The following is a 24,613-nucleotide window of genomic DNA, read 5'->3' as shown; positions in this document are numbered from 1 at the left end:
CTCCCAGCCTGTTGCTTATTCATTCAGAGTGGGAAAGCGCCTGCCCAGCGGCCAGCCAGTACCGGGCTGGCCATGTAAGTCTCCCAGGCAGTCCTGCCTGTCCGGTGCCCTGCAGAGAGCCTCGTGCTGCCCTGGGCACCGCCCCTGCCCTGCCCTGACCCCTTGGCCTCGAAATGCTGTCATCGGAGGAGCCGTCCCGCTCGGGACAAGGCCAGGATGGACAAAGCTAGAGCCCAGGCAGGCAAGGAGCCTTCCTGTCCTCGAGGCCGTGGGAAGAGAAGCACGCACAGGAGTACACTCCTGAGAGCCTCTCCGTCCACCAGGCCGCTGCAGAGGGGCCACGATGGCTCTAGCCCGAGCTGGCTGGCAGCTGGGGGCCCTGGTGTGGGGCGCCTGCCTCTGCGTCCTGGTGCACGGTCAGGAGGCGCGGCCGGGACAGGGCTCGGACGCGGGGCGCTGGCGGCAGCTGATTCAGTGGGAGAACAACGGGCAGGTGTACAGCCTGCTCAACTCTGGCTCAGAGTACGTGCCGGCCGGGCCACAGCGCACCGACAGTAGCTCCCGGGTGCTGCTGGCCGGCGCTCCCCAGGCCCCTCAGCGGCGCAGCCAAGGAGGCCTCCGGCGTAGGCAGGCCCCGACGCTGCCCCTGCCCGGGCGCGTCGGCTCGGACACCGTGCGCGGCCAGGCGCGCCACCCGTTCGGCTTCGGCCAGGTGCCCGACAACTGGCGCGAGGTGGCCGTCGGGGACAGCACAGGCATGGCCCGGGTCCGCACCTCCGTCTCCCAGCAACGACACGGGGGCTCCGCCTCCTCCGTCTCGGCCTCGGCCTTCGCCACCACCTACCGCCAGCCGCCCTCCTTCCCGCAGCAGTTCCCCTACCCGCAGGCGCCCTTCGTCAGCCAGTACGAGACCTACGACCCCGCGTCGCGGACCTACGACCAGGGCTATGTGTACTACCGCGGCGGCGGTGGCGGCGGCGCCGGGGCGGCGGCCGTGGCCTCGGCCGGGGTCATCTACCCCTTCCAGCCGCGGGCGCGCTACGAGGAGTACGGCGGCGGCGAGGAGCAGCCCGAGTACCCGCCGCAGACCTACTACCCCGCGCCGGAGAGGCCCTACGCTCCGCCGCCGCCGCCGCCGCAGCCCGCCGACGGCCTGGACCGCCGCTACTCGCACAGCCTCTACCACGAGGGCACCACCGGCTTCGAGCAGGCCTACCCGGAGCCGGGCCCCGACGCGCAGCCGGCGACCGGCGGCGGAGGCGGTGGCGGTGCCTACGCCGGCGACCCCCGCCTCGGCTGGTACCCGCCCTACGCCAACGTGCCGCCCGAGGCCTACGTCCCGCCGCGGGCAGTGGAGCCGCAGCCCCCCTTCCGAGTGCTGGAGCCGCCCTACCTGCCCGTGCGCAGCTCGGACGCACCCCCGCCAGGAGGGGAACGCAGCGGCGCGCAGCAGGGCCGCCTCAGCGTGGGCAGCGTGTACCGGCCGAACCAGAACGGCCGCGGTGAGTACCGTCCAGTGCCTCGCCGGCCGCCCTGCAGTCACAGCCAGGCCACAGCCACAGCAGTCCGTGGGCCTCCCCTGAGCTAAGTGGCCCCCCCACCTCGACAGTCACCTTGCATACCACCTCCCGACTTCCCCAGGTCCACGCATCATTAGCTGCAGGATTTGGCCAGGCAGGTTTGGGCTCTGACCCTGACTGGACGGGTCGGGGGTGGAGGGACTGGCTGGGCTTGAGGTTGAGGCACCTTCCAGACCTGGAGTGGGTCCTCTGGGGACAAAGGGAAGGAGTGCTTCTCCCTGCCCCTCCATCATTTCAGTAGGGCCTGACTTCCAGCTCTGGAGATGCCCCTATGCCAGCCTTGCAGGGGGAAGCAGGAAGTATCAGCATCAGAAACCTGGGTCTTCAGGGTCAGAAAGGCCTTGGGGATGCCCCTGGAGGTGTGGCAAGGTCCCAGTCACTAGCATCTGTGAGCTTGGCCTGGATGAGCAGAAGGTTAGGGAGGCCGCTCTGGCTCAAGGCAGGAGTCCAGACTAGATGACAGGAGTTACCGCAGGGGACACTGCCAGGGCCAGATGGGAGAGGTAGTGAGGCACCCGCCAGGGGTGAAATATTTTAAGGGGATGTCAAAAAGCTCAGGAATCAAGAAAAGTAATGTTTTAATGCCTTTTAGGTCAAAAACGAATGCAAACATCTAAAAAACCTGTGATGAGCAAAAGATCCAGCTTTTACGTAGAATTAGTAACGGTGCCATACAAAGCCATACTGGAGCTTGAAGCAAACTGATCCTGTCTTTATGTGAGATTCTGATATTTGGTTCATCACAGATTTTTCTGGCACTGATCTTGATTTTTAAAAGTGTTGCCGCAAATACTACTTCTCGTGGTCACTGAGTGTTTTGTGCCCAGGCCAGTAGCTCCCTCATTTCACTCTCACTGCAGTGCCGGTCCTGGAGGAGAGCCCCAGGAGGTAGCTGTAGACAAGCCTCCCTCTGGTACTTTCTGGGGGAAGGGGGGATGTGAAGATATGACCTGGTCTTGGGAAAGCCCAAACCATCTGTACATAAGAACACAGCGAAGGGGAAACTCTCCATCTTCAGACAGAGAACTCCACACACAGGGGGGCTACTGTGGTAAGGGCCCACTAGGGGCCTGGCCAAGGCTAGATGGCTATTGGCCCATCCTCTGCTGTCCTAGAGTTCCCCTTTCTGCCTCTGTATCTGCAAGCCCAAAGTCAGCTTCAGCAAAGGTTTTCCATTCAGTCCCATCAGGCTGCAGTCAGTGCCCCAGTTCTCTGCCCGACTCCAAGGTTGCCGGGCCAGGCTCACCAGGTGAGGGCTGAACCCGGCAGGGCCCAGGGGCACAGGGGCACAGCCCCAACCTTTGCTTCTCTACCTCAGTTAGCTCAGGGACTGCTGGTTTGTCTCCAGCCACACGGACCTAGGTGAGAGGCCACTGCGCAGGGGACAAGGGGGAGGGGGCAACGTGGTTCTGTCTCTGTGGGGCTGCTGGAGCCCCAGGCTAGGGGAGAGGAGTGTCCCCACTGGTAGCACCCACTGCCTCACATCCAGGGCATAGCACTCAAGTTGGGTGCCGAATCCCAATTGCTGAACCTGCAGGGGCCTCGGGGCAGGAGCCTGATGGGGGGGGGCCCTTGTGGGATGTGATGAAGGTTGTGTCCTCCTGCCCACCGTGGCCCCATCCACATCTGGTCCTCACTGAGACTTTGTGCATCCTGGCAGCAGGGTGCTCTAAGTTGGGCATCATCTGTTCCTAGAGCTCCTTGGAGGAGAGGGCATCCCACCTTATAGGGTACTAAGCTTTCGCAGTGGCTTTGTTAGGCTCTGTGACCTCAGAGTGGGGCTCGTCTGGAAGTGACCCACTTCTGGGCATGGGAGAAATCAGAGGTTTCCAGTGCTACAGCACCACCGGCAGAGCTAAGCCTGGTCCTCAGCCTCTGTGTGCCAAACCAGTGGAGTTTTCTAGGGACCCTCTTTGGCCTGATGGTTCTTAAAGTTCAAAGGCGACCGGCCAGGGCTAAGGCCATGTCTGGAGTGAGGGTACTTGGTGCTTATCAGAGTCTCCAGTCTTGACCCTGAGCCCCATAGTTGGTTTGGGCTTAAAAGTGTGCTAGTAAGCATCACATTCCACCCCTGCTGGGGGTCAGGGGAGGCATAGCAAAAGGGACACATGAGTGCTGTGATTGGGCGGGCATTGGAGGCATGAGCTAGGGGAGCCCAGACGAAGGGTCTCCCCAGTCAGGGGCTGGGGGCTCAGGGAGGACTTCCCGGAGGAGGAGGTACCTGTGCATTGCTGCAGGTAATGGCCATCAGCACCCTCCAGGTGCTCCTTCCCCTAGTCATGGGAGCGGGGGCGTGGTGTGTGGGGTGAGAGGGAGTGTGGGGGCACAGGCTACTTTGGGGCTCACAGACCAAGGAAGGAGCAGTACCTTCTCTCTCATCATTGATTCCCCCTTCCCACCCTGCTAGGCCCAGACCATGGAAAATCCCAGTTAAGAGAAGGCCAAGCCTTGTGCTTGAGATCAGACCCCCAGGCCTGGTGTGGGAGTCCAGGGCAGATTCTCTGGGACTGACCTCATTTCTCCTGGCCACACACCCAGGGGTCTGAGGCTGGGTGCTGGCAGCCTATGTGCGTGTGGGCGTGGATGTGTCCTCACAACACCAAACACATGTGCGCTCCGCCCACATCCCTCCACGTCTGGGCGGTTTCCAAGCGTCTGTCCAGAGCCCGGGTTTATTCCTCTGGCGCCTGCACCCTCTTCCCTCCCACCCAGTGCTGGGGCTGCCCGGGCCTCCTGCAATCCCATTGTCTCCAACTCTGAAACTTGTAACTGGAGAGACCAGGAAACAGAGGCCCAGAGAGGGTCACATACTTTGCCTGGCTCTCAGCAAATCCGTGCAGACGCCTGGAGGGTGGCCGGCGGCTTCCCAAGCCTAGCTGTGTCCCCTGCACTGTGCCTCTCCCTCCACCATGGCCAGGCCCTCCCTTCCTGGCCTCCTATCCCTGCCCCTGCCCCTGCCCACCGCCCCCTCCCCACCCCATCCCCTCATGGCCTCAGCTTTTCTGAGCTGGTGGTCTTTGGACCAACTAAGGTGACTCCTGGTCCCTGAAGACCCCAGCTCTTTCCCCAGGCCTCCCCCTCCCACTCCTGGCCTGCTTCACCGGTCCTGGAAACCCCGTGAAAACAATATGGAGCAGGCTCCCTGGCCATTCTCCTGGGCCTCGCGGATGGATAGCTGCGCCAGCCTTGCCTGGCATGGCCCTCCAACCCTATCCCCACACGACCAATCAAAGCCCAGGAGGAAGCCCTGGCTACCTCCTCCCTGCTCCCCTGCTCCCCTGCTCCCAGCTTCTCCCTGGCCAGTCCCTCTACAGAGCTGACCACATTATTCTCCTGCTCAAGAAAGTTCTGGGGCTCCTGAAGGCCTTCAGGTCAAAATAAATGCCTTAGCCTACTGCTCCAAAAGTAGGGGCACCTCCTTCCTTTCTTTCTCACCGTCTCATACCCCCACAGCCTCATGGGAACCAGATCACTCCCCAGCCTGGAGGTTGCACCTCCCCATACACCCAGAGGTGTTCTAGTGTCCTCCCCTCTCCATCTAGTCTCCTGCACCCAAGAAGCCAGACAAGACCCCTTTATCCCTGACAATAGCCCTGGCTCCCTGCCCACCCTCCTACACCTGGGCCAGCTCCCGACCCCCACCCCCCCTTCTCCAGGTCACCTCCCTACCTCCTCAGGCTTGGAGTAGATGGAGAGAAAAGTAGAAGCTGGCCTCTATCCCCAAAGCATCCAGAGTTCAAGCCCCAGGTCAGGGATGATAATAACAAGCAGGCTATCTGCTGAGGAGCACCCACTGAGCCGGGTGGCTAAACTGTGCAGTGTCACTCACGGCCTCCCGGAGAGGGAGCACAGTGCTCCTCTGGCACCCAGGGCAGCCTCCCCGCCCACATGGCTGAGCCAGAGCTCAGGCCCAGCCTGTCATCTCTGCACGGCACCCAGATGACCCCAGGAGGACCCACATGCAAGCCAGGTGGGTCAGGCCAAGCGCCTCGGCCTCCTCCAGTGGCTCTCTGGGCCTCAGTTTCCCCAGCTGCAACCAGGGGAGGGAGACTGACACTGGCATTTGTGGGCACTTTGCACATCGCCACCCTTAGTCCCCGCAGCTACCCCACGAGCCAGGTACCAATCTTTGTCCCATCTCATAGATGAGGCGACAGGCTCATTCGCTGCTGTTCACACAGCCTCTTAGTTGTGAAACCAGGTTGTGGGTCCCGCATGAACCCCCATCCCGAGTTCCTAACCCCCAGACCTAATTTTGTTTAATTTGATGTATTCTTGCTTCTGCTGCACACCTGGTTTATTCACTCCTAAGCTGTTTGACTGTCCAGTTTGTGCCGGGCCCTGGCTGGGACGGGCTGAGTCAGGCCAGCGGACCTGCAAGGCTTAGGAAACAGAGTCCCTTCCCAGTGTGGTGTTTGCGAAGGCTTGCCGTTCTCACTCTAGACTCCAGAACACTTTTATCACAAGCGCTTATATCATGTATCATGCTTTCTCGGTGTCTTCTACCCTTCCTGGAACTTTACGGTTCAAGTCCATTAATCCTCAAGGCAACCCTAGGTAGTATTCACCAGCCGCATTTTGCAGACAAGCAAACTGAGGTTCTCAGAGGTTAAGTGGCTTGTCCAGGGTCACATCACTGGTGACGAGCAGAGTCAGGATCTCAGCTCAACCTCCCTTCTTCCTTCCCTGATGTTGTCCTGGATGCTCCTTCAGAAAGAAATGGAGCCTTCAGGCCGAGGAAGCTGTTGAGAGAGGTCGGACAGGCTGTGGACACAGAGGGACCTGGGTCCTCTTCCTCCTCCCCTGTTTGGCCAAAGTCATTAGTGTCAGAACAAACAAGCTGTGTCCCGAGCAGTCTCCTCTCAGACAGACTTCCTGTCTCCTCTGTTATCATCGGGTTGCAAGGCCACATCCTCTCTCCCCGAGTCCCAAACTGGACCATCCCCGCAAAAAGAGAGGGCTCCTATTTTAAGTAACAATCACCAAAGCTGGTATTTCTTGAACACTGACTGTGCACCAGACACAATGCTAAGCATTGGATTTTCATGTTCTCATTTAGTGCTGCCAGCAACCCAGGGCGGCAGGTAGATAGGGTTATTGCTCGCCTCCTCCCACCTACCCCTCTCCCCCACCACAGACCAGGAGCCCGAGGCCACAGAAGTTCATAAGTCATCCAAGGTCTCCATGGATCAGAGCCAGACTCGGAGCCAGGCCATCCCTCTCTCCTGCTGGACGGCCGAAGCCTCTCTCTTCTTGCCCCTCAGGGAAAGTCTGTCTCCTTGTTTGTCTCAGATCTAAAACCCCAGAAAGCCAAAATTTGGACTTTTGCCTTAAGTTTGCAGGCCCCACAGGCCTTTGGGGTGGTAGCAGAGCAGGGTGGGAATCATTAGGGCCTTAGGGGCATCCTGCCTCCTCCCTCTTCTCCTAACCCCAGGGGTCCCCATCTCAGTGTTCTCTCAGCTCTGAAGGTGCACACACACCCACTCACACTCACACTCACACTGCCAGCAGTCCCAGCCTGAGTCCACTCCACTCCTGTCCAAGTCAAGAACACATGGAAAACTCCCCAGGGCAGTACTGGAATGGCAGGAGAGGAAGCGGGGGAGGAGGTGGGTGGTCCGCCCGTAAGCCCACACCTGCTTCCAATTCCCATGCCGGGCATTCCTGCAGAGCAGCCATCGGCTCAGAAGCAGGAAGGAGAGGCTGGGTCTGGTCCCCTCCCCTGCTCTGACCTACCAGCCTCCTCTCCAGAGGCAGCTGGACCCAGAGGGCCTTTCTGTATGGATTCAGAATTACGGGGCCACCGTTGGGCCTGGGTCCCTCTCTCCCTTGCTGACGAGCACTCAGGAACTGGTTATTTCCCTGTCACCTGGAAATGGGCTGGTGTCCGAACGCCAGAGCAGGAAGGGTCTCAGGTGGGGAATGTAAGTTCCCAGAGGCCTTTGCCATTGAAGCCTCAAGAGACAACCCACCTCTCCTCCTGCTTGTAGACCAACAGCAACATGGGTTTTCCAATCCTAAAGCTAATCTTTTTTTTTTTTAAAGATTTTTTTTATTTATTTGACAGACAGATCACAAGTAGGCAGAGAGGCAGGCTGGGGGGGGGGCAGACCCCCCACTGAGCAGAGAGCCCATTGCGGGGCTTGATTCCAGGACCCTGGGATCATGACCTGAGCCAAAGGCAGAGGCTTTAATCCACTGAGCCACCCAGGCACCCCTAATCCTCTTTCAAAAGAAAAAACTTTTGGAATCAGTACCAACCTTTGCTTGGTAATGAAGTCTGCTCACGCAGACAGATGCCATAAGGCCCTGCAGGTGTTTGTGCCTGTGGTCGCCAGGGCCCACAAGGGCCAGCCCCAGGCTATGCACAGAGAAGTCCGGGGGTGTGCCAGAGCCAGGCCTGTCCTTACGAAGGCGTCAGCACAGCGGCCAGAAACCAGGCCACAAGACATCCCCCACCCACCACCCTCTCACAGATCTCTCCTGCTACCACCTGCTATGTGCAGACACCTGGGCTCATAGCTGCGTAGCAGGCAAAGGGCAGTCCCTCCCCTGAATGGAGATTCTTCCACTCAGGAACTCTTACTGAGTGTCTTACTGTGTGCTGGGCACAGGCCAGAACTGAATCTTCCTTAATGAAAAGAAAGACACAAAACCCTTGCCTTTGCGGACATATTTTCCTGCATAGAAATAATACATAGGGAAATAATAGAATGTGCTAAGGACTGTGGGAAAATAGAGATAACTAAGATCTGGTGTGGGAGGGGGGGTGCAGGTTGCAAAGATGGTTAAGGTATGCCTCCTGAAGGTGACATTTGAGCAGAGACGGAGTAGAATGAGTGAGGCACGCAACGATCAGGAATAGCATTCCAGGAAGGGGAAGCAGCCAGTGCAAAGGTCCGGAGGCAGGAATTCCCTGGGGGTTTCAAGTGTGTTCCTGTCTGTTTGGAGCAGAGCAGGACAGGAGTCAGGGGTGTGATAAGAGGCAGAGCAGAAAGGCCATGAGACCGTGGAGGACTTAGGCTTTTTTGCCCCCTGCACTAGGTAACACTGCAGGCTTTGAGCTGGGCAGTGACATTTAAACAGGGCCCCTCACCGCAGGGCTGGGATAGGCAGTGGGGAGGCTGGTGGAGAGATGCTGGCAGGGGTGATGGCATCAGGCAGGCTAACGATTGAGGTTGTAAGAAGTCAGGTTCAGGATCTAGTCTGGAGATGGAGCTGTTGGGATTTCCTTATGGGTTGGACATGGGGTGTAAGAAAAAGAGGTCAGGCATGAACACAAAGGTTTGTAGCCTGTGCAGCTGGAAGGATAAAGCTGCCATGGGCTGAGAGGGGAAGGCAGTGGGTTGAGCAGGTTTTATAAGAAAGATGGAAGTTCGAGTCAATGTGAAGGGCCTGAGGGGCAGGGAGAGACCCGGGGGACAGAAGCATCCACAAAGGCTCCTGGCGGCAGGGCTGGGGGGCCCCTGCAGACCTGCAGGTGAGCAGAAAGCAGCAGGGACCTGTGTTCACAGGGCGGGGAGAGTGTGAGGGAGTGAGGTGTGCAAGGAGGCAGCTGACCTCCCCAGAGGTTTATGTCAGCCTGCTCCCCGCTCAGCCCCAGCCCATGTCCGGCGTGGTCGCTGAGACGAATAAACCCTCACAGATCCCCTTCTCAGACTTGGGCCCTCAAAGGAGGGATAAGGTGGTCACGGCCCCCGGACTGTCTCCACCCACTGAGGGGGGCAGATGTGTGCTGGCGGGGGGGTAGTCAGCACTGACAAGTCTGGGGCCTAAAGACTGTGAACCCCTGCAAGGTCATGTGTGTGTGTGTGCATGTGTGTGTGTGTGTGTGTGTGTGTGTGTGTGTGTGCAAGCGTGTGCCCTCGTGTGTGCAGAATTCCAAAATATGGCCTCAGGGGCTGGGGCAGGAGAGGTCTGGTGTGCGAGGGAGCTGCCTCCTGACCCTTCAGGCTATGAGATCTGGAAGGCTCTGGTAGGGCCAGACCACAGAAGGCCTTAGCTGCCGCCCTGAGATGTCAGGGCCCAATTCTGTAGGCGGCGGGGAGCCCTTGCAGGTTCTGAGCCTGGCGTTAGAGCTGTCACAGCTCCTTTGCCTGGACTGGGACTGCCCCTTCCCGGCAGGATGCCACAGCCACCTTGCCCACCCGATCATCACACAGGTGCGGCCCCTCCGGGCCAGCCCAGACAGTCTCATGGCCTGATTACAAGATGACGAGTTCACAGGGCTCGGAGCTGCCAGCTCCTCCCAGTCTGTAGGCCCTGTCTCTCCTCTTTATGCAAGGCCGAACTCTGTGAGCTTGCCCCTTTTCCCCACCTCAGGGCTCCTCCAGAGTCTGGCTGCTGAGCCAAAACATCCCGCCCTACACAGCTCTCACCGCCCGCCCGCTGACCGGTTCCTGCTGGACCTTGTTTATCCTCCAGCCCCCGAGACTCAAGAGATTAGGGCCCTCTTGCATTCCTTGCTCCTTCCTCTGTGGCTTGGGAGCAGGAGGCCTGGAGAGGAAAGCGTTCAAAGGGGCCAAGGTTTATGGAACCCACAAAAAGGGGGAAGCCACGAGGGAAACAGGTGAGGTGTGGGCAAGCGGCAGGAACGCAACCACAGGCCCTCTGCACTGGGCAGTCTCCAGGAGCTGCCGGGCGGGAGGGACCAGAGTTCTTCTGAAGCAGGAAGGATTTAGGTCAGACAGTGGGAGAATTTCCTGGCTGTTGAAGAATCGTCTGCAGAGGTTGTAAGAGGTCTGGGCTCCTGCCCGAGGCTGGGGAAGAGACTGAAGAGCTCCTGAAAAGTATTTTCTCTCCAGGTGTTTTGGGGAGCCATCGAACTCCTCCTCACGGCTCCTTTGCTGGTTAGCGTAGTCTCTCTCCGTCGTCCAGGTGGGGAAACCGGACCTAGGGTTTATCCACCCAGGGACTGAATGAGAGGGCAAACTTGCCTTCTGGTGTCTTTTCCAGAGAAGGCCCCAGCCGGGTCCTGCCAGGGAAAAGGGAGATAGGCCTCAGGTTCCTGCAGGCTGACCCAGGGGCCAGCCTGGGGTGGGGAGCATGGCAGGCTGGTCCCGAGGGCCTAGTGAAGGGGCCTGCATCACCCTCAGAGGAAGCACCAGGGTTGGAGCAGGAATGCGGAATGCAGAAGGTCCTTATCCCGGGCTCTGGGTCTTCCCTGCCCAGGAGGGTCTGATGGGGGCAAGGGTGCCTCCAGGGCTGGGACCCCGATTCACTTACACCCAGCCCCTTCCCTGCAGAGAAGCCTGGCTTCAGCCATCCCCGGGGCCTCTACTGCTCTCTGCCTCTGTGTTCGTCCAGCCCTGGTCTGGACTCTACAGCCCGAGTCCCTGTGTGTCCAACCCCCACGATCAGCACTTTGCTTCTGGGGAACAGTGCCCACAGGGGCCTTGGCCAGAGCCCTTCCAGGCTTTGCATGGGATAGAGGACAAGCAGAGCTGGATGAATGGAGGCAGTGGGGGCTGGAGAGGGGGCAGGCCGGCCCTGGGTCCCACAGAAATTCTGTGGCAGAGGAGGTAAGCCACCAGGCTCCTGTCTCCCTCTTGGGAGGGGATGGCAGGATGCTGATGGTGACCAGGGACCCCTTGGGTAGCCTCAGCAAACCATACACCAAGACTGTCCATGGTTGGTCTCACCTTGGGACCCAACCCTGGAAGACTGGCCATAGTGGGCCACAGAGGGCACTCCCTAGGAGCCCTATCTAGCCATGACAAATCATGAGCTAGGTAGACCCTAGTTTATACGTTGATGGAAAGATCAAGAAGTGGAATGAGATTCTAAGACAATCTCATTTATAATGTTTCAAGAATGCATGCCTGCCTCCAATACACTGCAGGTTGTATACAGAAACACAAATTGTCTGAGGACATGTCAGAGGGGTCGGGTGACAATGAAAAGCAAAAAAAAAAAAAAAAAAAAAAAAAAAAATGTTATTCCAAGAGAGGGGCCTAACCCAGACCAGCAATAATGGTTAGTTTGCTCAGACGTTAGAACTGTAATTAATTCAGTGTCTGCATTTAGAGAAATGGGGGTCTCTGGGAGGTGTTCTCATTGGAACCCACTTTCTAGAGGCTCCAGTGCCAGGTCCCAGTGCTGGATGACTCCATATATTCTGGATAAAAGATCCCAGCCCCTCCTCAAAATGACATCCTCACGACTGAGTGTTGTTCTTACCTTCTCCAGGGGATCTTCCGCACACCTCTTGGGATGGGGGATGGGCACATGGTTCCACTGTAGTGACACTTCAGGCAACATGGGCCATCATGCCCAGAAGGCCCGGTTGGACCTCCCAAGCCAGAAACAGCAAGCCAGTCCCCTCTCCCTACATCCACAAGCCCCCGCTTACACCTTCCCCCCCTCACTTCGAACAACACAGGGGTACCTCTTCAGTCCCCCCAGGGGCTGAGAGCCCAAGCCTGAGGGCCCACTGCTCCTATAAGCTGATGCAGTGCCTCATAGGAGAGCAGGCGGAGCAGGAGGCATTGTTCCAGCTGAGGGAGGGGCCTGCAGTGCCCAGGGACCTCTGCAGGGGGAGCGGGGGTGTCCCCTCCTCTGACAGGAGTAAGGAGAGGCCGCCTGAACTCCCAAGGCTACTCTTTCTTCCAGCAGCTTCCCTAGTGTGACAGAGGTGGAGCGTGGCCAAGAGAGCCTGTTAGGGGAAACATGGGACCCCTGTGCTGGTCAGAGATACGGAACAAAGAAAAGAAAAGAATGGTAGGAGTGGTTCCACTTAAGGTCTAGAAAAGGCATAGCTATCTACGGTGATTGAAAAAGAGGAGTAACGGTTACTTGGGGTGGTGGAGGAAAGGGGGATTTACCGGGAAGAAACAGCAGGGAACTTTCAGGGATGATGGAAACAGTACAGAGCTTGATGGTGGGCGTGGTCCCAAGTGGGCACCATTTGTTAAAACTTACCAAAACTGTATACCTTAAGTCTGCATTTCTGTGTCTAGATTACACTTCCAGAAAGCTCATTTTTATAAAAAGAATGATAGGCGGAGAGCTAGGAGGGGGTGTGGAGCTTCTCCTAGGGCTACCCCCTACTCGCTGTGCAACCATGGGCAAATTCATTGCCTTCTCTGATCCTTGGTCCCTCCAGCACCTCTGTATGCCCTCGTGCCTTGCAGGGGACAGGTTACAGAGCACACCCAGTAAAGCCACTTAGGATGAAAGAAACTTGCCTGAGAGAGGCCAATATGATGGGCAGGCAGTCAGCCCCAAAGTGTGAGTGGGACCCAGTCCCTGCCCTCAGAGAGTGCAGAGTCTGGAGGGAAGTAAATCCAGGTAAATACAATGAAATCCAACTAAAGATCAAGACACATCTAGTGGTGAGACAGATATTATGTGTGGTCTGGAATATCACAGCCAGTCAGGGAGGACTTCCTGAAGCAGGAGGCACCTGTGAATCTGAGATTCTTCAACAATAAGAGGAAGATGGTATCTAGGGCCAGGGCCAGAGCTCAGGTTGTGAGGACCAGCTCTGAGGTGTCTGTCCATGGTCTTCCTTCCAAATCCCCACATGTAGACAATACAGAGGCCCCTCCCCCATGGCTTTGGAGCTTACAAAACCAAACCAAACCCACTCAGTTACAGTAAAAAGGATTCATGATGTCAAAGCAATTCCTTAAGAAGTGTTTCAAATACAGAGTTTTTAATACATACTCTGGGGACAAACAATGGGTTCGAGGCTCTGAGTTGCTAATAGGATCTAACTGCGGTGTGTTCAGGCTCAGTATAGGACCAGGGTCGGGGCTCAGCCATAAGCCAGAAGGGGCACCAGCCCTTGCTGGGCCTCAGTACCTCTGGCCTCTTACTCAGCTGGCTCTTGGAACCTTGCTGGACTGCCCAGCCAGCTCATGGAATGGCCTGGAGGGGAAGGGTCGGGCCAGAAAAGCTTTGAGGAGCCATCTGCACACTGTTTATTGAAACCGGGCCTGGGGTGGGGGAGGCAGGCCATCTGGTGCCAAATACTGGGTCTCATGAGGCTTCCGGCCAGGCTCACCCACCCCCACACGTTGCTGCGGGAGAGGCACTTTGATGCTGGGGAAGGGGACTGCTCCTGTCTTCCTCACCTCCCCGCACCAGAGGCTTCTGGATACCAGAGGGTGAGAAACAGCTTGGCAGCGAGGTGGGCCCTTGCTTTGAGGGCCCAAGGGTCCCCTGGGAAATGACTGCAGGCATTCCTGAAGCTTGAGTAATGGGACCTCGGCTGGCCGAGACGGCCCCCCTCAGCCAGGAGCCACCTCATCCCCACCCACCCTGTGCTCCAAGCTTCCTCTTCATTCCGAGTAGGTGAGATCACGCTGGCTGCGGGGCCGGCCTCCCGCATGGGGCCCAGGCCTGGGGTGAGTGGGCTGGGGGCTCAGAGCCCAGGGGATGGGCGGCGGGGTGGGGGGTGGGGGGTGTCTGTCTCACCTTCGGGACCCGAAAGCCGACGAGAGGGTTTTGGCAGCAAGAAGAGGGGCCGGAATGCTTTGGCAGGACTCGAATTCCCGCACCTTACTTGTCCCTCGAGAGCAGAGGTCTTGAAAGAAACTGAAGAGCGACCTGTAGCCTCATGTCCTCCCTTAACTACTGGAATCCTGGGAGCGAGGGGGGTGGAGGGGACGGAGAAGCCCCAGGCTCACTCACCCTGAAGTCCACGGCCAAGCTGGGCGAGAACCAGGGGCTCGGGGTCCCCCTGCCCACCTCCCAGCCCACCCCGGGGCCCCACCAGCTCCTGTGCTCCCAGCAGCCACATCAGATCATTGCTTCTCTATTCCGATGCAGACGGGGTCTGGACACCTGAGTTTGGTTTCTGCTAATTCCAAATAATCCACCCGCTCCCTGGGTCGGGGAGGTGCGGAGGGACAGGCCCCTGGCTCTCGCCTGTCCTGGGGAGCAAGTGATCACAGGGCCTGAGCAGACTCCAGACTTCCCCTGGGCCCTGCAAAGGAGGCTGCCAGGCCCCTCGGGTTGCAGACAGAGGAGGGTGCGGTCAGGTCTGGGGGCCGATGGCAAGAAGAAAGGAATCCTGAGAAGGTCAGGCTAGGTGCCCAGGCCGAGAATCGTGCCCCGTCAGCAGCCTACTCTGGGGATGTGTTTTCCCACTCGCCCTTCCCTTCCTGCCCACCCCACTTGTGCCAACCACCACTCACCTGGCTCTGCCCGTGAGCTCTCTGGGAGCCACTTGGGGCCAGAGCCCAGGGCTCTCCTGGTGGTTCGGGAAGAATGCAAGAAGGCATCTGGAGGCTGGTGTCCAGAGGCCTGGGGAACGAGGACATGGAGGGAGTGCCTCTGTCAGGAAATTGCTTGGTTCGCTCAGTCCTGCCTCCAGGCCCCTGTTCATACGGCTCTCCTGCCAAGTATACCCTTTCCTGTTCTCTGGCTCACCAGACCCCGGCCTGCCTCCCAGGCTTCGCTCCTATCCCAGGTCTTCCAGGGATCTCAGAAGTTCCCACAGCATGGGGCTCCAGAAGTGAGCCCCAGTTCCTTGACCTCCCCGGCCCACACCTGAGCCCAGGGGGAATTGTTCCAATCAATGCCCCTAGCTCTGGTTAGGTAGCTTCTTGGAGGAGGTGACAGCCTATACGGAGGAAGGAGCATGGCAAAGGGCGGTTGTGGCTGAAGGGGTCTCTGGGCATTAGCTGCGGCCAGCCTGACACCCCTCGACACCGACTCTTTCCCCCTCCTCCGTCTCTCCCACTCCACCTCCAGGTCTCCCCGACTTGGTCCCGGACCCCAACTACGTACAAGCCTCCACTTATGTGCAGAGAGCCCATCTCTACTCCCTGCGCTGTGCTGCGGAGGAGAAGTGTCTGGCCAGGTAAGGGGCCGAGGCTGAAGTGTGGAACATGGGGATGGCCTCTGGGGAGTCCCCCGAGCCTGTGCTTGTGCCAGTCAGGCTGCCCACAAGCTGAATGACCCTGGCCGAACCCCTCAACCTCTCGGGACCCTGACCTCTTCGTCTGGGAGTCTCGCCTACCCCCAGGGAACCAAGAGGGGAAGGGGACAAGTGAGCATTTCCATAGAGGTCATGAGACAGGGAACTTTATACCATGGCCTTGAATGTTCACACCAGCCCTGAAGGTATGTGTTTTTCCAGTCAGGCGGCCGAGGAGCAAAGAGAGGACTAGAACCTTCCCACTCCCTCATGAGAAGGTGCTCCCACAAGGATGCAGGGAAGCCCAGTGGGGGGAATGAGACCTCAGGATAGAGGGCAGGAGTGTGGAGCCGTCCCCACAGAGGACAGGTGTGGCTCTCCAGCCGGGGCAGAGGGCACATATGACAGAGGCCTCCGTGGGGAGAGAGGGCAAGGAGACCACTTTGCAAGACTGTGGAAGGGGAGCCCCGCCAGCTCTCCCTAATTCCTGGGTGATCCTATCGCCTGCCGAGCTTGCTTCCCAATGTATGAACCGCGAACGTTCTGCTCAAATACCTGCGCTGAGGGGCCATCTCCCTGTGCTGAAAGAATTTGTTAAAGATGACGTCGGCCTGCCTTGTTTATTGACATCCCTCTACGCTGGAGAGCACCTATTTTTCTTTGTTACTTGCTGCCCTATTTTTGTTTTTGCATTTGAATGCTTTATTGACTTTTACTCTTCAGTGTGCGGGAAGGCTGTCAGATTCTCAGCATTTTCCCGCTTACAGAACTGCCGCCGCTCCGGGTAGCTCACCTGCAAGGTGTCATCTGCCCATCATGACCTAAGGTGCTTGTACCAGAATGTGACTTCACTCACTGCTTCCTTGGCCCAGAACATCTTGCCCTTGATCACGAGTAACCAAAACCAGGGAAAAGGAGACCGCAGATCAGGGGGTCCACTATACCACTCTGTTGGCCTGGGCATTCAGGTCTGGTCTCATCAGTTGTCCCCGGGAAGAGGGCATCGTGATCCCACTCCCGCTGCAATCCCTCCAGCAGGGAGCACCTCACAGCCTCTGTGGCAGCCCACCGAGACTGAGTTTTGAGGAGTTTTGAGTCAAAGACAAATTACCATCCCATGTTCATGGAGCATCCTGCGGGCCCAGGCCTGAGCTCCCCGACGGGCTAGGGAGCAGGGTGCAGGGCACAGACCCAGCAGAACTGAGGCTGAGCTGGCAGGGCTCTCCGCGATCATCAACAGAACGGGCCGCGGAGCGCAGCCAGCGCACAAGCTGCCGCCGAACGGAGACAAGGAAAGGGACTCGCTCCAAGTCTCACCGCGAGTCTGTGGCCAAGCTGGGCCTCGAACCTAGGCCCTGATGGGTTCCCACGGTGTGCTGAGCTGAACAGAAGGGCAGGATTGAACTGAACAGAGGGAAGGAGGATGTTTTGTTCCAACCCAGACACAGACGGATTCCAAGCCTCCCCCAGACAAGGCCAAGGGCCTTATGTCCTGGCAGACAGGAGACGTCCTCTCGGAGAGCGAGCTAATCCCTGCAACTGGCTGCCTCCTGCCTCTGGCTTCAGGACCCAGACCTTCAGGAGTGCCAGGAAGTGCCCCTGAGGCCAGCCAGGACAGCTGTCAGCAGGCCTCCGGGGAGGGGAGGAGCCTTGGTCAGTCCCTGCACACATGTGTGTCTGTGTCTGTGTTGGGCTGTCTGTCTCACTCCCCTTGCTGCTGCCCCTCTTTCCTCTCTCTCTCCCTTCCTTTTCTTACAAAGCCCCTCTCAGTCCTGGCAGCTTTGCAGTCAGGGAAAGGTGGCCTAGTCACACTAACAGAGCCCACGGGGCCTGTGGTATCAGGCTGGGCCACAGGAGGTGCTGCTGGAGCTCACAGGCAGTCAAGATGGCTGTGAGTGAGGCAATCAAGGCAGACTTCCTGAAGGAGGGAACCTGAGTTAGGCCTAGGAGGCTGGGTGAGTTCTGGGTCAAACACGCGCAACAGTATAGCTTAGCAGGAGAGAAGTCTGCTCGAGAAACAGTGTTTGGAGCTGGAACCCCAGGATGTGTGGGGGAGCAGCAGGGCAGACAGGATTGGGAAAGTGAAACGGCTTTGACACTGAAGAGCCGCACCTGAGAGATGGCGTACTTGGGTCAACAGTCAGGGCTCTGTCCCCTTATCAGAATCTCCTGGATAAGGCCACTTTCAAAAGGCCCTCCAAAGATTTCTATATGCCTCTCTCCCCACCCCACACCACCCCCCCAGGCTGTCCCCAGCAGGTGCGGTTGTCCTGGTTAGGCCCCATGCCACTTGAGCAAGGCTTTCCTGGTAGCTGCCGGCCACAGGCTGGAAGCCAGAAAGAAGCGGACAGCCTCTCCCCTGCGCTCAGGAGAGATGGGGAGAGGCCTGAGCCTCCGCCACAGGACAGGGAGTCGGTGGAGAGGAACTTCAGGGATGGTGGGCCCATTCTGGGCTTCGGTGTCCCCCAGATCCAGCCCCACTCTGGTCTCCCCTCCTGTCCCTGCAGCACAGCCTACACCCCGGAGGCCACAGACTATGACGTGCGGGTGCTGCTACGCTTCCCCCAGCGCGTGAAGAACCAGGGCACCGCGGACTTCCTCCCCAACCGGCCGAGGCACACGTGGGAATGGCACAGCTGCCATCAGTAAGTCGGGCCCCTCCCATGGGGCGGGGCCTTGGTGCCTGAGCTCCTCCCCCCACTTCCGTGCTCTGGGCGGAGCCCATGCTGGTGCGAGGGCCTGCCAAGGATCCACAGCACCACCACTCCCCCACCAACACCACTCCCCCGCCCCCGGGCAAGAGTTCCTTAGCTAAAGCTCCCCAGAGGAGGATGGGTTTTAAGGGGGAATGTCTAGAATACAGGGAATGGTCCGAGGAAGGCTAGCCCAGGTGGGAGCCCAGCAAGGGCTCCAGAGGAGGTGCTCCCTGGGTGATCTGGCTGGGAGCAGCCCCAGAGACACTGCCTTGGGGGACACAGGGAACCAAGGAGCCCCAGGAGCCCAGATGGTCAGGAGTCTGGGTCACAGCAGGCTCTCCAGGCCCGTCTCAGAAAGCGCAGTGGTGACTAGGCCCCCTTGTCTCTCCTCCCATGCTCTGCCCCCAGACACTACCACAGCATGGATGAGTTCAGCCACTATGACCTGCTGGATGCAGCCACAGGCAAGAAGGTGGCGGAGGGCCACAAGGCCAGCTTCTGCCTGGAGGACAGCACCTGTGACTTCGGCAACCTCAAGCGCTACGCGTGCACGTCTCACACGCAGGTCCGGGCCGGGCGAGAGGGCCAAGTCGGGGACCTAGGGGTCCGGGGACAAAGCCCTGCCCAGGGGAGCAGGGTCGAGGGGGGCGGGGGAACAGAGAGCAATGCCCAGCTGGGCCTGTGCCAAGGCTCCTGGCCACTCCACTCCATGGCAACAAGGGTCTTCTCACCCGTCATCGGGTCACCATGGGGTCCCTTCCTGCATCGCTCCCAGGCGAGTCCGCCTGTGGAAAGAAAGGAACATTCCAACAAAGTCTAGATGGCATGGTGTTCCATTGCCTGTTTGTCCACCCAAATGTACCTTTCTGTCAGTCTGTCCAGGTATCCACAGAACATCTGTCTATCCTGCCTGTCTGTCTCTTCATCTGTTCCTCTGTCCAACTCCCCAGGCATCCCCCTCCTTCTGTCCCTCCCAGCTGGCTGTTATGCCTCCCTATCTTCTGTCTGGTCCATCTACCCAGTGGGCTCTAGAAGGGAGGAAGGAGGGGCCCAGACTGCTGGAGTGGCTCTGAGCAGGGCCCAGCACCCCAGCCTTGACTCCTGTCCCTCTTCCCAGGGTCTGAGCCCCGGCTGCTATGACACTTACAATGCGGACATCGACTGCCAGTGGATTGACATAACGGATGTGCAGCCTGGGAACTACATCCTCAAGGTGGGCCTCCTGGTCCAGGGCGCTCCCTCCTGCCTGCCCCTCCCGCTCCATGTCCCTGCCCCAGGGATGTGCTCTGGCCTCTAGGGCATTCCCTCCTCCCCGGCTGTGGAGCAGCCTGGACATCATGCGGAGGTGTCCTCTTCCCATTGGAGGGTATTGGCCTCAAGCAGGCAGAGCCTCCCTTTCTATAAGAAAATGAACCTTCGGCCTAGGTGTGGCGCTGCTAGAGGGGGTAGTGACACTGTCTTCCCTAGGGGACAGAGGACTAGGAAAGCTACACGGTGCACCCCCTGTCTGCAGACAGGGGAGGCTCTGTGCCATCTGTGAGAGGACATCGCCATGCTCGAAAGAGACCTCCCGCTCCCCACAGGGATATCTGCAAAGCCAAAGGCTCCTGGGACCAAGAGTCCCTTCTGGCCTGAACCCCTTCTCCAATGTCTGCTTGCTCCAATGCCACTTCCCCTGAGGCGGGGTAGGTACAAGGAGAAAAGCATGTCAAGGACACATAGCCTAGTGTGGTACGTCCACGCACGCTGCTCCGGGACCAGGGCGTCATGGCCTCCTCCTTTGTGCAGGTGCGAAGCAAGGGCGGGGAACCTTCCTGTGGGCCCTCAGACCCGCCGCTCCACACCCTGAAGCACTACACAGAGCAGTGAGCAGTGAAGAGGGGCTTGGGAGGCACGCTGATCCGCGTGAACGCGGCCTGCTGGGAAAGCTGCACTGGGAACACAGGCAACCCAGAAGCCTCTGGTCATGCCCCGAACCTGGTGGCTCCCAGCGGGCTCAGCAGCCCCTCTGCTCAGCCTCAGACCAGGGCCAGGGTTGGTGGGGCTATTCTCCTTCCCATGTCCAGCCACTCACCACATGTGTACACAGGCCCTCTGAGTTCCAGGCACTCGGGATTCAAACCACATCCGTAGCCCACACTTCCTGCCCTGGGGGTGGGGGGAGAGTAAAGGGTTTAAAAGTAACATGTTCTTAGAGATTCTGCAACTCTAAGTCTGGGTGTAGCCGCCCCTGGTACAGCCCGCCCCCCTCCCCCACCGTTAATCCAACATTCTGAAGGCTTCCTTGTGTCCCAAGAGCTCTTTTCCAGACAAAAAGCACAGGTTACACCTGGGCCATGAACTCCGTGTCAGACATTCCGGCTCCAGGCTGGGAAATGCCACCTGACAGGGGACAGCCTTTGCCTGTGTCATCTTGACAGACATGTGTGGTCAAAGGGTGTCGGACTCGGACTCCGGAGACCAGGCTCAGGATCCCTGCTCAGCCCCCCCTCGTTCATTGCTGTGTCCTCTGGGGCAGAGATGCAAACTCTCTGACCCTAAGCGCCCCACGCAGGGCCCACCTGGCCTAGGCTCTGGGTCTGGGGCAGCCTCCCATCTTCCAGTAGGAGCGACCTGGTGCTGTTTTCTTCAACCACGCACGATCTCTTCTTTCCTCTCTCTGCATCTCTCCACGTCTCTGCACCAGCATATCTCTGTCTCCATAGCACTCAGTCTCAAGTAGTCGTTCTTGGCCCTCCCATCTCCTTCCCTCTGGCCCCTCCGCATCTGTCTGTCTGTCTGCATCTCTACCACCTTCCCTGGTGAACAGGTGAAGGGCGGCCCTCTGACTGGATCCCTTTTCCCTTGGTGTCCTTTCTTCCTCAGGTCCATGTGAACCCCAAGTACATTGTTCTGGAGTCGGACTTCACCAACAATGTGGTGAGATGCAACATTCACTACACAGGTCGCTATGTTTCTACAACAAACTGCAAAATCGTCCAGTAAGTGCTCACCCGTCATCCTCTCCATGCGGTCCCTGTCCTCCCGGGGGAACAAATGGGGCCACTTGAACCACTCAGGGCGAAGAGCCTTGTCCGTTGCCAACCCCAGCTGAGTGCTCCTGGTGGGGCTCTGGGCCCAGATGGTGTGGCTCCCTAAGCTTTCTCAGACGGGGAGGAGCGGGGGGACCGGCAGGGGCAGTGTAACTGGGGCAAAGTCTGTAGTCCTGCTTCTGAGCTGTCTTCATATTGTGACATCGGGCAGGTCGCCTCATCTCTCTGAACTCCTTTTCTCAACTACAAAAGAGACCCTTCCCATTCAGGCTTGGGAGATTAAAAGATTGAAAGGCCTGCTGTGTGGTGTCAGAAAACACTTCCGAGGGTGCCCAGAGAATGGCAGCTGTGTCTCTGTCAAGTGCGTTCAATGAAACAGCCCCAGATTAGAGCTGATTCTGGTTGGGACGAGCTTCCCCCAGTGGCTGGGCCCGGGTGTACTGGAAACTGCAGGACTCTGGCCCAGGCCTTGGGCACATGGCTCCGGGGCAGGACTTTGGTTGCCACTGCTCCAGGCTACCTGTCTTTAGCCTCTCTTCTGATTCCCCAGGTAAAGTACTTTGCAGAGGGACCTTCTGCTTACAGACTCACCAAGAAACCCCCCGCCCCACTCCATGAGAATTTAAAATGTTTGATCAGCTCAAATCAACACTTTGCCATTAAAACAAAAACTAAAACAAAACAGGCTTAGTTCTAGAACTTCAGTCCATCAGCTGGGGGGAAAATAGAGATTTCAAGGCCCAGAGAGACAAAAGCATATGCTTATTAATGATTGACAGGTATGAAGTTTAGCCTGTGACCAGGCTCAGGGCTCAGTGTGTGTCCAGGGTCAGGGCTCAGTGTGTGGCCAGGATTAAGACTCTGGGTGACCAGGATTAAGACTCTGTGTGTCCAGAGTCAGGGCTTAATGTGTGACCAGGGTCAGGGCTCAGTGTATGTCCAGGATTAGGGCTCAGTGTGAGACCGGGATTAGGGTTCACTGTGTGACCAGGATTAAGGCTCACTTTGTGTATCAGAGTCAGAACCTGTTTAGAGACAACCCTTTTGCCCTTTAGTTGCAACCACTAAGCTGACTGGTCACACACACACACACCCCACCACCACCACCACCACCAACACCACCACCACCACCACCACCACTAGCCCATGTATATTAAAAATTAGAATAGCGTCTTTAGTTCAGTATAGAGATTAGATTCCTCATAAACTGAATTTGATCAGATTGTCCAGGTCACAGAGTATATTTAAAACAACTGATTCCTGCCCCATCCCCAGCACGGCGGCTCTTTTGTAGGCCTGGTTTTCTGACCCCCCCTCCCTCCCCAGGGCCTGTCTCATTCAGCCATTCCCAATTCAGGGGTCACCTAAACGGCAGAGGGTTTCTGGGAAGCAATTCCGTGGAAGGAGAAGGAGGAAGAAAGGAAGGGGCACACAAGAGGAAAAGAGGGCCAAGGGGTGTGCAGGGAGGCAGGGAGCCTACGTCCCTCTTGTCCTGCCCGCCGGCCGCCGGGAAGGGTGGAATAAAACAGCATCCCTATCCCCAGCCATGCCACAAGCTAGGCTCCTCAACAAGGCAGACGGAGAAGCAGCCCCGTGGCCCCTCTGGCTCCCCCCGGGGGCCTATGGGCCAGGGAGGGCGGAGGCCCTCCTTTCTAAGCCCTTTACATAAGTGCTTGGAAAGGCTCAAGTCTCATTAGAGCGTCTGTGGTACCCTGACCGCAGGCGGGCGGCCGGGCCAGGGCACAGGAAGCTGGACGCAGTGTTCCCAGAAAGGCCACGGGACTGACGCCTGTGGCTTGCGATCGTGTTTCTGAAGAGGAGGAAGGAGGCTTTTTTAAAAAAGTACTTTGTTAGAAAAAAAAACAAGAAAGCGTTCCCAGACAGTAGCAGCTCTCCTAATGGCCTAGAGAACAGTGTGGAACCCGGGGCACGGGGAGGGGATGGTGCCAAGATGGCCCCTGCGTGGGTGGGGGAGGCCGGGACACCCCTCTTCTGGAGGTTGGGGCTGGCTGAGGGTTCCACCCGCACCTGCCCTCCCTCCCACATGGAATCCGGGCCGTGGAAGGGGTGCCTTGCCGACACTCAAGGGAGGAGACCTGTCCCGCAGCCTACCACTGACTGCTCGCTTTCTTTCCTTAGATCCTGATCTCACAGAGGATGGACAGACGGTCAATCTCCCTACTCCCCAAAGCCGGCCAGGCTCCCCCAGGAAGCCTCCTGCCAGGACAGACCCGGCCCAAGGGGCTCAGCCTCCCCGCCCCCACCCCACAGGCAGGGGCAGCTGGAAGCCACAGGCATCCTTCCCTGCCGGCCTCAGGGAGCAAACGCAGACCGAAACCACAGGGATTCCGGATGCCAGGCCCAATTTTGTACTTAACTCTTCTCTACAACGGTATTTTGTCGTTTGTTGGTTTTTATTTTTTATATTTTGGCCATATCACAGAGCAAGATTGCCCAGACCTGGGCTGAATAAAACAAGGATTTTCTACTCTGTGGTTCAGCACTGTGGCCGGCCAGGCTGGGCTGGCCAGAGCGAGGTCGGGCTCAGGGGACATCCTCCGGCTTCCTCCTTCCCCTAGCAGAATGTGGGAAGGACAGTCACCACCTGTCAGGACCACAGCTTGACTAGTGTGGAAACCCGGTGGGTTTATCCCAAGGCCAAGGCTGCTGTGTGGCCAGGGGCCCACAGCCCTGCGGGAAGGACCCTGGGTGGGAGCGGTAGCTCTAGCCCACTCACCCCTACTCAGGGTCCCCCACCTCCCCCTCCCCTCCTCCTGCAGCTTCACACTCCCACGCCCTCCCTTCCTCACACCGTCCCTCACTCTACCAGCCACCGAAGGCCTTACTCACATATTGAGTTCCTACTGAATGCCCGGCCTGTGCTGGGGCTGCACCTTCGTCTTGCTGTGAGGGAGCTCCCAGGGACGGGAGGAATGTGTTCACCACACCTAGTGAGACCATGGGAAGTGGGAGAGACTTCTGAAGGCGGGTGGCATCTCCCAGGAAGGGAAGGGACTAGAAGGTACTTGGCTGAACGGGGTCCAAGTGGGAGATGGAGGGAGGCCCCGTGGCTGGGCAGCCCTCCCTCTCCTGCCCTGGGTGGGGTATCCCCGAGGTCCTGGACAGCAGGTCGGTGCAGGAAGAAGCAGAATGGGGAGCACCTCTCACCCTCCTCTTGGAGTATCTCTGCACCCATCTGCCCCTGCCAGCCTCCTTCCTTCCTAGGGGACCAACACTAGTGAGAACGGGCAAGGTACTTGGCGAGAACCAGGGCCCTAAGGGGCCAAGGCCAATTCTCCTCGTTCACTGTCTATATGACTTTGGGTCAGGCATGCTCTGGGTCTCAGTTTCCCGATCCATAAGATGGGAATGCCCTTGTGCCTGGCTCACATGCTGACACAGAGAGCCGGTGAGCCACTGACAGGGACAGGCACGGGG

At 58.3% G+C, this 24,613-nt stretch overlaps 1 protein-coding gene across 1 annotated transcript; it reads left to right on the top strand.

Annotated features, from left to right (window-relative positions):
- On the top strand, positions 1-23,663 carry LOXL1 (lysyl oxidase like 1). Its single transcript, XM_032342504.1, has 7 exons — positions 1-1,502; positions 15,282-15,390; positions 17,955-18,092; positions 18,552-18,708; positions 19,261-19,356; positions 21,009-21,124; positions 23,315-23,663. Exons 1-7 carry the CDS (start codon positions 344-346, stop codon positions 23,319-23,321), a joined length of 1,782 nt encoding a protein of 593 aa, XP_032198395.1. The 5' UTR covers positions 1-343; the 3' UTR covers positions 23,322-23,663.
- The last annotated feature ends 950 nt before the right edge of the window (positions 23,664-24,613 follow it).

Source organism: Mustela erminea, chromosome 5 (genome assembly GCF_009829155.1).
Source record: "Mustela erminea isolate mMusErm1 chromosome 5, mMusErm1.Pri, whole genome shotgun sequence".
NCBI lineage: Eukaryota > Metazoa > Chordata > Mammalia > Carnivora > Mustelidae > Mustela > Mustela erminea.
The sequence above is the reverse complement of the archived record's forward strand: the minus strand, read 5'-3'. Positions and strand labels throughout refer to the sequence as shown.